This window comes from Montipora foliosa, chromosome 6, assembly GCF_036669935.1.
Source record: "Montipora foliosa isolate CH-2021 chromosome 6, ASM3666993v2, whole genome shotgun sequence".
NCBI lineage: Eukaryota > Metazoa > Cnidaria > Anthozoa > Scleractinia > Acroporidae > Montipora > Montipora foliosa.
This window is the reverse complement of record NC_090874.1, coordinates 46,522,459-46,534,958: the sequence shown is the minus strand read 5'-3', so window position 1 is coordinate 46,534,958 and position 12,500 is coordinate 46,522,459. Positions and strand designations below refer to the sequence as shown.

At 38.3% G+C, this 12,500-nt stretch overlaps 1 protein-coding gene and 1 long non-coding RNA gene across 3 annotated transcripts in view; one reads left to right on the top strand and one right to left on the bottom strand.

Annotated features, from left to right (window-relative positions):
* The window catches only part of LOC138007507 (CCR4-NOT transcription complex subunit 6-like), a 26,272-nt gene extending 14,599 nt beyond the window's left edge, over positions 1-11,673 (top strand). Inside the window, exons 3-7 of the mRNA XM_068854469.1 lie at positions 1,592-1,749; positions 3,272-3,426; positions 3,859-4,172; positions 4,741-5,233; positions 8,740-11,673. Coding sequence (XP_068710570.1) covers positions 1,592-1,749; positions 3,272-3,426; positions 3,859-4,172; positions 4,741-5,233; positions 8,740-8,815 — 1,196 coding nt within the window. The 3' untranslated portion in view covers positions 8,816-11,673. The remainder of the gene's footprint in view (positions 1-1,591; positions 1,750-3,271; positions 3,427-3,858; positions 4,173-4,740; positions 5,234-8,739) is intronic.
* LOC138008433 (uncharacterized) overlaps positions 1-12,500 on the bottom strand; it is a 586,097-nt gene that overhangs the window by 183,564 nt on the left and 390,033 nt on the right. The window lies entirely within an intron of this gene.

Below are 12,500 nucleotides of genomic sequence, written 5' to 3'. Positions count from 1 at the left end.
CTCTCAATCATCTGTGATGCAAATAATGTGGTGAATGTGAAAATAATTAATTGCTGGTCGCCACGTCATTAAAAGGGCAAAAATTATTATGAGCATAAGCTTATTTTAATTAAAGGCCGACCTTCAACCGACAGGCTTTTTGACCGTTTGTTTGGATCCGACTGGATGAATTTCAGCTTTGGCAGGATTTTCAGATATGAAATTGTTCCACGGCTCGCAAAGCCTGTCGGTTGAAGGTGGGCCTTAAATGGTGCAAAGTCCTTCTGGCTTGTTATCTGTTTTAAAGCCAAAAACATTATCAAGTTTACTGTTAGAGAAATAACCTATCAACAAATGGCGCACAAGAAAGCCTTTTAACATCGAAATTTACAATCGTTCGCATTTATCACAGACCACAAGAAGTTTGGCAAACAAGAGTTTATTGTCACACAACAAACAGAATGAACGAATTTGACAATAAAACTGCCAATGCCAAGGGGAACAAGAGGTAGAGGAAAAGAATTAAGATGAGTGAAGACTCCCGATCTGCAAAGCAATTGAGTTTGCAGTGTGTCACTTCTGTTTTGAAGACATCTCTAGATAAACCAAAATAATAAGCATCGCTGCCCCAATCCCCTTGAAACTTAATGACACTCAAATGCAAAAGTTGCACCACTCCTGCAGAAACTATAGGGGAAACTTGTGTGGGATCCAAACCAATGGCTGTGATGACCTTAGAAAAAAGGGAGAAAAATGATGATATGCGAGAACATGGGGGGACGTGGAAGCTACGGACTTAACAGAGAACAAAAAATCAGACTGACTGAGGGTGTTAAGGTGCAGATGATGATGAAGAGCCTTGATAGGAGAAAGTCGAGAACTGGGAATAAATGGGAGGAAAATTGACAGAACAACAGTTTTGTTGTAATACAGCTGTAAAGAACGATTTTTGGTGTGAATTTTCAGCATGACAGTGAGGTCAGACAAGATTGCCAAAAGGGTGTCAAATACAACAATTGTCAGCATTAGCCGATCGAAATTGACAGTGCCGTATGTAAATTTTCAACTTGTTGGCGGCCATGCAATTTCTTCTTTTGTCTACGTAAACAATAACAGGAAAAGAAAAATTATGGTTGTGAATAACAAAGGCCTACACTCGTATTGTGTGTGAATTTTGCATCTGTGTCATTTGAGCGGCACTGTATAGGGTGTTTTTAGATGACTCGTTTGTTGTCTTGGTAACATAATGTATACATCACTAATGAGTGCATCTTGCTAAGCAATTCTTGTTGTTTTATTTGGTACCATAGCATTGCCATTACATGAAACAGTGTTGTAGAGTTAACCCTTTCACCGCCAAAAATGCAAATTGACACTTATAGATTTTACTCTGTCTAACGCCAGATGATTTTACTCTGTCTAACGGGGGAGCCCTCGGCAGCTAAAGGGTTAATCCTATAAACAGAACATTCCCTCCCAATTGTTGAAGCTCTTTTGAGCCACCATAAATATGAATTTTTGAATTGGATGTACCAATGCTTTTGCATGAATAAGTGTGCATTGGCATGTACCATTATGATTTCCCATGTTGATTGCTATCTTTTTCATTTAGTGACATTTAGTGTTATGTGCTATAATGTGCTCTGCGACAAGTATTGTACACGTCAAATTTATGGTTACTGTCCATCATGGGCCTTAAACTGGGAGTACCGAAAAGCAACAATATTAAAGGAGATCCTTCATTATGGTGCTGACATTCTCAGTTTGCAGGTACAGTGCAGTCTGTCTTGCAATGTACACGTACAGGAAATCATGTGAACATGAGTGCATTTCGTGATTTTAATATGGGCACGAGTGATGTTTTGAAAGTTCCCAAAATTATGGTGAGTGCAATTTGAGAACTTTCAAATATCATGAGTGACCATAAATCACAAAATGCATGAGCAAGTTCATACTATTATTTATTTATTATAATTATAATGAACAAAATCATTCCATCGCTTTGTTTCCATAGCAACTTCCGTATTGCACTCCAAGGTTGCTGCCTAAGAACATTTTCCGGGAAGTCTTTGGGCCTCCAACATTAAAAGTTAGTAGCCCAAGACAATTTTTCAAGAGCCCAGAATTACCGTGCATACAGCGAGGGCTACTGAAATTTAAATTGACCAATCAGAATTCAGCGAGCGGGAAAAACTGTGCTATCCGACGTCACATCAATATTGTTTGCAATTAAAGGACCAGAAAACCATTTAAAAGATTTTGTGGCAACCTTTTTGCCAACAAACTTTCAATTGGTGCCCAAACTGGGTTGCCAGTGAGCGGCCATTCTTTGGTCAGCTGTTGTGCTGAGGCTGTTATTTGTGCTTTTTCTAAGTATCTTAAGCCAATTCAGTATGATACATGTATAAATTTTTCAAATCAAGTGTAAGAAGACGTCAAAACTGTATTGATAATGTATTTATATGTGGGTAGATCAACAACAAGGTCATTTGCAAACAGAAATGCACTGTTTCTGATGAAAGAGAAAATGATTGACATAATACAGTGTAGCTCACTTTTGACTGCCACACGCACTGCAGGCAGGGGTTCCGTATGCAAAGTAATTAGTTAACCCAGCATTAACATTGCATCCCAGTCTCCATGTGCTATCAGGAGGTAACGCAACGAAACCCCCCAACAATATTGAACAAGTTTACAAGTTAAAGAGTCGTTTATTAGTGGATTTCGCTTAGGTGCCGTTCTCTCCAACCATATCAGTTCTTCATTGTTTAATCTCCAGCTGGGATCCAATTTTCAAGAAAGTGAGGATGAAACACCTTGTGATAAGTTTGGGGCCCGTTTGGGTTAGTCGCTCAGAAATTTGGTCGCTTGTGCTCGCAAATAAGGCGACCAGGTGACCGTTAGGCAGCAGCCTTGCACTCTATAACCTCTTTTTCACTCTATAACCAATTTATGCATTTGTCATTGACCAATCAGAAATGCGATATTTTGTGGAGTATAATTATAATAAGCTTTATTATCCAATGATTGTATCACACATGGAACTTTGTTGGCTAGCATTCTGGCTTGTTAGCATACATGTAGCCTACATTTACGTTATTTGAGAGTGACCTTATTTGTGAGTGACCACTACTTGGCAATGCCTTGATGCATCTACTGTATGATTGGGTTTGTTACTGTTACTTGATACTCGTTGTTGACTTATATACATGTATACTAACAAAGTGGTCTTAATGACAACAAGTATTTTATTAGTTTTGGTTGTAATATGGGATGTCTGTTTGTAATATAGGAAATTGAAACAGAGCAGTTCTTTAATTTCTTTCTTCCTGAACTGCAACAACATGGCTATGATGGAATCTTTAGTCCAAAGTCAAGAGCAAGAACAATGACAGAAGAAGATCGCAAATATGTGGATGGATGTGCAATATTCTATAGAACATCTAAGTATGTTACTTGCATCTTTACACCCAATTGTTGATTTTAAAAATAAAAATGCTTTTGCTTACAACCTCTCAGTAATCTAAATTGCCTACATGTAACTCGTTGTTGTTCCTAATTCAAACCCTTTGGGAATACAAAATAATGAATGTTTTGTTCCAGGTACATGTATTCCCATATCATTCAAATGTGAATGCTACGTTATAATACAAATACAATACATGAAGAATCTTAACCCCATGAGATTTAAATCGGGTTTCCTCATTGAGTTGTGGATTGGGTCTATTATACCCAAGTTAGCCACCAAATACTGCTGAAAACAATTCAGATGCCAACATATATTAGAGGAAAAAGGGGAAAAAAAAAACAATAATTGCAACAGTAACGTTAAACTTATGCATTTTACCTTACAGATGAATATTAATTTTGTCATTCTAGATTTACCTTTGTTAAAGAGTACCTTATTGAGTTCAACCAATTAGCCATGGCAAATGCTTCAGGCGCCGACGACATGCTGAACAGGGTCATGACAAAAGACAACATCGGCATTGCTGCACTTCTAGAGCTCAAAGAAGGCTACCTTAATTACACCAATGACATGAGTATGCCTAGACAGCAAGTGCTTGTTTCTAATGTCCACATTCACTGGGATCCTGAATTCAAGGATGTGAAATTAATCCAAACGGTTATGCTTATGCATGAGCTGATGAACATCATGCAGGAAATAAATCCTGGATTTATGGTTCAAGGAGGTAAGAATGGGCTCATACGTGGTTAAACGATGCTTTGAAACTCATCAATATGCACAAGATTAACCACAACCAGTGTTCCAGATAAGAAGATGTCGAGGGTCAAGGACCTGAAGAAATAAGGGATGGGTAAAGCCTGCTTGAGAAACTTATCTAGAATGCAATGGAGTGCATACTGTATCTGTTAAATTTTATTTGTCTCCCTTCATCCCTTTCTCTCTATAGCAGTTACCAGGGCTTTTAAGTACAATGTATGATAATTATTACAATGGCAACTGTATTGGGAAAGGCACGCATATCCTGAATTTCTGGTAGTAGAGTACATGTAGCTACGTATAATACTTGAGTTGTATGCAAATCAAGTGGTACTATTAATATGGCAGACGGGACAATAATGATTGTTTAATAGTGTTGCAGTGATAATCATCACCGTCAATACTAATGGCATAAAATAATGTAATTTTTCCATGTCATTTCATATTATAACAGTTGCTATCATCCTACAAACTACAAAGTAATATCCCTGTATTTCATCTGTTGTCCCTAATAACATGCCTTATCTTATTCCAAGGTAAAAATGGTACACCACCCAGCAAATCCATTCCATTGGTGTGCTGTGGAGATCTGAACTCATTGCCAAACTCTGGTGTAATAGAGTTCCTAGACAAGGGTAGGGTGCGGAGTGACCATGGAGATTTCCTGGACATGAAGTACGAAGGGTTCTTGTCACGCCTCAGCAATGGCAAGAATGGTGAGAAATCTGGTGATCTAACCCATTGCTTTAAGCTTGAGCGAGCCTACTCTGAGGAGCAGATGTCATACAGCAACCTGACGTACTCATTCACTGGAGTGATTGATTACATTTATTTCACATCTGACCTCCTTGTTCCAGTTGGGGTCCTTGGCTCTGTCAGTAAACAATACATCAAAGAAAACAAGATCATTGGGTGGCCACACCCTCATTTTCCATCTGATCATCAATCCCTCCTTGTGGAATTTGAAGCCCTCAGTTTCAGCAATGGTGTGCCTGTCTATGGCTACTTGCCAGGTACCCATCATCCAAGGTAGTGTGTTCCATGCTCTAATCCCACTTTAATATTATTGTATATGTGTAACAAAGGTGTAAAAAGGCTGACTTGATGTAAGCCATTTTCAAGAGTCAAGTCCCTATGAGACTTGTTTTTTATTCAATCCGCTAATGTTGGCGGGGTCTCATTTTTCCTCCTTCATTTTTATAGCCAGCCACTTGTAGATTAGCAATAATGATTGTCTGAAGGAAGTGATTTTTATCTTGTTTATCATTACTTTTGTTTAAGTTATCATTTTGAATAGAGTAGCTTTTTATTGGCTGTCTTTAGGCCAAACCCCGTGTGAATTCTACGTCACTACAAAGAGAAGACAGAAAACCTTTCAAAACCCTTCATGTTCTTGTAGCATTAATTTTGTGGGGCTGTCTAAAGGGTGTCATAATTCATTGTTGGCACTTTCAAGACTTTTGCCCTTAGCGTCATCCACTGTCGTCAAGTAATTAATATTATTTTTTGCATGGTTACGTTAGCTGAGACTTGATTGTGTGAGCTTTAAGAGCCTGGGACCCGTTTCCCAAAATCCCAATAACTTTTCGGACCAGAAAAGCCTTTAATATGTGAACCTGCCATCCATTTGTTTTTAAAAGCTGGACTTTCAGTATGTTTTCAAGATAACTAAAAGCAAAATGATTGAAAAAATTGATTACTCAAAACCCATCTCTTGAAGTTATGAAGATACAGAGGGATAGGTTTTGGGACGTTCGAGAAACGGGTCCCTTGCCCAGCCACATGAAAGTGCCAAGAATAAAAATGTAATACTTATCAATGATCATTGATACATGTACAGTGTAATTGGGCAGGTTGTCAACGAGAAAACTATCTTGAGCTATCATGAAGAATTCTAATACCTTCAAGGCAAAATTAATGCAAGTTGATAGTTGAATGTAGTGCACTAGTATACAGTAGTTGGTGGTCAAATGGAATTAAATGGTTCTTTTTTACCATCATGGACTAACATCTACTATCCTGCACTGTTGTAGCAGTGTTCAAGCACTGAACTTCATTTTGTACCATGACAATTTGTATGTTTTGTCCCACCTGCCCTTGCTTTCGGTAAGAAGGTGAAGGTCATAAATTTGAGTTGGAATGCAGGAAGCATTATGACAGCAAAGATAGTGGTAAGGTTTTGCATGTTTCAACTTCTGATTAGCATTCAAAAGATAACTTGGAGTTTTCACATGCCATTAAAAGCTGCTTTATTCACTTAATTAAGATGTAGCTTCGGTGAAAAATAATTTGAATTTTACCTTACTCATCATCATCATCATCATCATTATTATTATTATTATTATTATTATTATTATTATTATATGCATGCAATAATTTTACTCTTTTATAATTCAGTAGAAAGGCCTTGAAATATTTCACAATTTATGTAACCTAATCCAATCATGCACAGGTCAGGGTTGTCTGCCTTTTAGAAAATAACCAAAATGGAGTATCTTCTAATAAACAATGCAGTAGAGAATCCGTCCAAAAAAGGAAAAGTAGGTGGGTAATTTTTGCTGGTACACTGTAGCCGGCCACTTTTGACAACCCCTCATAAAATTTCATTGTGAAAATGTACGTTGAACCCTTACAGACAAATGTACATGTACCATTCGTTGACTTGCAATATAACTACTGTATACAAACAACATAATCTCATCAGGGAGTCATTGCCATGACAAGACCAACTGTTAAATAAGCTTCAGTCTGGTTCACACAAGCACATTTTTTGGCAATTTTTAAGTAACAAGTATCTGTCTGCGCACAAGAATAACCCATTTCAGAATTGCAGTTTGTCTTGCTTGAAGAGTAAGTGTTGATGCAAAACCATTCAAAAGAACATTATTTGTGCAAATCAAACTCATGTTCATTCCAATACTCCTGCACCAAGACTTGCTGTCAATCGGAGACAGACGGAAACTCGGACATGGGCCATTTACTTTAGACAGCAGAGAAACCTTGAATCTCAGAAAAACATTTCAACCTTTGATTATTTCCACACGAAGTAATTTTTTTGCAGGAGATATTTTTTGCTGCCATTTGCAAAAAAAAAAAAACCTGGTACACTAGCTTTTCAGCAAGTATTTTTTTTTTCAAGGTAGTTTTCTCATTCATTTGAGCAAAAAAAAATGTCAAAAAAAAATTTTCTTGTGTGGACAGTATTGTCAACCAACAACTTTCTAACGTTGGGCAACGTTGTTGCAATGTTTGCATGAGACTTCAGGGTTCCAGAACTTTGTATCACTCAAATGGAACCCTGGTTGTTACTCCCCTCACGTTGAATCTTGTATTTATGTACAAATCTCTGTATGTAAAGAGCACAATGTAAATGACCAGCGAAAATCATTGGTACATGTAGTTTGGGATTTTAGTGATTTGCGGTCCGACTGTTACGTTTGTTGTCTGCGGAAACCACGCAAGCGTTGTTCAATTTTGTTTCACTCGATATTCATTTGTTTCTGGCACAGGTGTTGGATATCTCAGCAGGTTTATTGGTTGCTCTGTCAAATATTTCTTTCCTATAAGAAATCTCGTAGTTTTGAACTGGGAAAAATTATGGTGAGACTACTTGTAGTCTCATCCACTGCTCCGTCTTCCTCCTCTGTCCTTGTCAGGGGCAGGGTGGGAAGGTGGTGAATTTTCAAGCCGGTCATTCCTTGGTGTACGTTTCTCGATGGCCCCGAACCTTTGGCATCTGCTAAAAGTAGGAAAACGGGAACATCCCTTGGTGCCAGCAGTAATGATGATTATAGTGATCCGTAATAATAATAGTAGTAATAATAATAATAATAATAATAATAATAATAATAATAATAATAATAATAATAATAATAATAATAATAATAATAATAGTAGTAGTAGTAGTAGTAGTAGGTTGGCGCCTTCCTTAGCTCACGCTCTTGGTGTTCCGCTGACCAGCTCATCGTTACAGGCGCGCTGTTCCCAACGTGTGGAACGGTGAATAGGACTTCGCTTGGGACTCAGTTTTTAGTCCTGAACGCATCTCTCTCTCTTTTTTTTTTTTTTGAAAAGCGAGGTGCCATCATGAGGATAAAAAGTTCATAAGTTAAACCCAAAATACGCTTTGAGAAAGCTCCTCGTCCGAGTCGCTACTTGATCGACAAAAAATCATTGACGATCCAGTTGATTACGTCCCGGACTTTGGTTGTAGATGATTTGACATTGTTTCCATGTTCGGGGCAGCACCTCTGTAGCGATATTCTGGTCGGGAAATAACCAAGATAGCGAACTTCAAGCGCGAACTCTTTATACTATTTTATTGTATTATTTTTTATTTCTTTATATTTCGGTGATTCGGGATGTTCTGGTTTACCTCGTTTTATCACATGCGAACCTTTTCTGTCATATTAAATGTTAGGCCGGTATACATAATCCTCTTTGTACATTCATGACGTAAAGCTTTGCAATTACTTTTTGTCTTTACGCCGCTTCAAATTATGTCAAGATTAACAGGTTTGCTAATGGCTTTCCAGGGCTGACGAGAAACTGGCACCAGGATTAAAAACAGCGACAAACCAAAACCGTTTATCTCCCGTGGGAAGTGAGTGATAATCATTTTCTTCCTTTGGGATTAAATTACCACAAGAGAAATGTTCAACACCTCTCGCGCAACTTGAATTTAACGACCTGTTAGAAGGTAGCTACATCGTTTTTGTTGCAGGCAGATTCCAACTAGTGTTGCAAAACGTTTCTGTTAAACTTCTTTATTGGAATGTGTGGAAATAACTTTCACTCAATGTGCAACTAGCCATTTTTGTACTTAATGATGGCTTTTTACTGGTCGATCATGTCCGAGCAGACCAGTAACCGAACCAATGAGAGCACGAAAAAAAAAATTGTGTGTGCCGCGGTACAAATGCTTGGGAAAACGCCTGTAGGCAATTGGGAAAATATGTTAATTTTATTTATTACTGATTGGTCGGAGGTGTGTGCCCAATCTGTGAATTTGAAGTTGTCCGTGCCCGCTTGCGACTGATCGCAACGTATTTCTGTAGATTCCGTTAAAGAAGTTTAAGCCAACTTTGTCACATTGATGTGCTATAATTTTCATTTAGTCAGTGTAAAGGGTGGGTTAATTTAGTTCTGAATGTAACACCTTAAGCGTTTGTATTTGGTATAAGCATATTGTTCTACTGAGGGCTTGAGGGAGGTATTTTTAGGAGTAATTGTAATTTATTAAACTATACGAGAGTGTGAATTTCAGGTGTGTCGTTAGAAAGGTTTGCTTTTGTGAACACATTTTTTCGAACCAGTTGCTTGCTTCTTGATAAATCTTATTATTTGTTTCAAGACGGTTCAATTTATATGTAAGCTTTCAGTAAGTTGACCAGAATGGATTCGTCAATTTCAGGTTTTCGTTTCACTTTGATGACACAAATTTTGATTTATGGAAAGAATATTGTGCTCAAAGATGAGTGTGTCAAACACGGATTTAGGAGCATAATGTTCGCTATACCGCTAGTCTAGCCAGATGAGGTTATTGGAATCGAAAATTATTAGTTACATAGTGCCGCCCATCAGTGTCAGGAAAAACATCATTCTCGAAAAGAGAAAAGCTCAAGCTGCATATTGCCCCACATCAAACCGTTCGTCTTAGTCAAATCAAAGCGTTTTTCCTTCCCTGTCGTGGTATTTCGACGTGATTGTTTTACATTCATCAATAAGGCTCAAACCTAATTCTTGGTGGGTCCATTTCTGGTCACAACCACTAGTTAACGGGCCTTTTCGGCATGCGCGAAAAGGCCGTTTGGACGAGGAGCTTTGAGTGTGGCACCAAGATCTAAAGATATGCTAGACCGATTGTAGCCAGATTTTCAGAAGGTCCAGGGTCCTGTTTCTGGAAAGTCTCGATAACTTTTCGAGTCCGAAAAGTTGTTTGTGAAACTTCCATCCTCCTGTTTTAGAAAGCTGGTCTTTTAGCATGTTTTTAAGAGAACTAAAAGCAAATGGTGGAAATTGTTTACGTAAGAATCTGTTTTTCCTTTAGATACACAGGGAGTTGTGGAACCCGAAAAGTTTCGGGACTTTCAAGAAACGGGCTCGAGGTCGCTTGCGGAGACACTCCGGGAACACCCAACGAGAATATAGTTCAAAACTTGTTAAACGTATTTTCTTAGTTAAACGGTAGATATAGGCATATTTTTATCCCCTAAATTCCCCGAAAGTTATGGGGATCAAAACTTACCTTTTCGAAAATATCAGCCAGAAAAAAAGGTCCCGAAAATTCTAGGTGACCTTTTTAGAGTAAAAATCCGTAAAAAATGGGCAATTATACCATGTTTTAGATGTTCGAAAATCCTAGGACAGGCAGGAAAGCAAGGAATTTTACAACAAAGGTTCCGAAAATTCTAGATCTCAAATCGTCTTCCGGACAGATATTTTCCGAAAATTGACGTTGGGTGCCCCTGACACACTCTCTCCTCGACCGACCTGACCCGTCCGAGAATCAGGCTAGACCAATTGTACAAGGTTCCATGTCACGCTTAAAACTCGATGTTATGTAACCTTTTTGCGGCATTTTGTATTATTATGGCTGACCAATGTTTCCGCAGCACTATGCTTTCGAGGATGTGAAGAGAGTTTACTGCAGTGCTTTGATGTTGATCCTTTTTTGGTTTGTTTTTCTTTTGAAGATTCGTCTGTTTAAAAACAAAAGAACAGCTTGGAGGCCTTGCATTTCACGTCCTCGCGTTTGTATTGATGACAAAACAAAAGATTTGTCAATTTGTAACATTAATGATTGTCTTTTTCTCCGCGGATTTCTTTTTGTTACATGTCTCAAGGGTTTGAAGCATTGTGAAGCGCTGCCAATTCCGTCTTGACAGTTTGTCATTTCATCAAAACAGATTAACGCTAAGCTTGCTTGTCAGTGACCATTGATTTGCCATCAGCGGGTAGTTTTCGTGTTTTTTACCCTGATCCAAAACCCAAGGCGGACTTTTACTAGTATGTTTTGTTTTCGTTTCTAATGGAAACACATTTTCTTCGAGTAGAAGTGTGCGTAGTGGTGTGGAAGCGAAGGGTCGCCGATGCCGATTTTTGAATTGCGTTTTGTTATTCTTTTGCATCCGCGAAAGCGCTCACGCCGCGAAATAAATAGTTAAATTTGCGCTGGAACGCTACCAGCCATTGTTTTTTAAGCGCCGATTGGATCTAGACACTACCACATCCTCTTAACCTTAAGAGATAGTATAGTTTGTTAATTGTTAAGCCTTCACTCAAACTTTGTTAGCTTCGTGTAGCTTTTTTTTCCATTGCCGTTAACGGTTTCATTGGGTATCGGTGTGAGGTGTTACATTGTAGATAAAACAATTATAGATAGTTTGTTAAACCATTTTTAATCGAAACTGCCATTTCAGAAAAAAATGCAGAACAACACGAATAAATGTCTTAAACGAGAAGAAAAACGACAACTTGCTTTTTGAGTAGATTCTTATGCTCGCGGGCACTCTTTGCTTCATGTGTTGGCTTGACAGAGCTGAGTAACAACTACGGATGCCCGAGTCGCACGCGTGAGAGAACTGGGCACAAAAACGCAAATCCTTGGAAACAGGTCAAGTAACATGACGGAATTTTCAAACATTTAAATGCTGCGAAGATTCCGGCCTTCAATAAGAGTTTAAAGGGGCTAGGTCACGCTATTTTAAGTAATTTTGTTTAAATTTGTTAGTTATGAGCTCTAAACGTCAAATTGGCAGTCTTTCATTTGCAAAATCACGGCCACGTAACAACTGAGAATGATTTTCCAGCTGTGTAAATGACATTTTGATATTGACTGATATAAATTTGAAAAAAGGTGGGCCGACGTTTTTCAATTTATCCAAATTCAATCCATTTCAATCCTCTCCAGTTTTGTCCATCCATGTCCCTTCTTGGCTTCCCTGTGTTTTGTCAGAGTTCTTCTGTAGTTTTGAACAGTTATTTTGATATTTTAGTTAATTCTATGACCATTCGATCAGTGCTGAAATTGCCTAAAATTGCGTGACCTAGCCCCTTTAACAGCTAACTTAAGGTTGACACTTTGACGATATACCATATATCTTTCGGACACTCATGTTTTATACTTGGACACCTTGTAAAAAAGCTGGTTGAAATACAAGTCCGCGAATATACATGAAGAGAGCGACTCAAGATCGACGGTTGGGTTTTACGCGGGAGGATTTAGGTTCCGTCGACACACCTCTCATACTTAAGCTGTTATCTTTTCCCACCTCTTTCGGAAGCCCTCATTTTG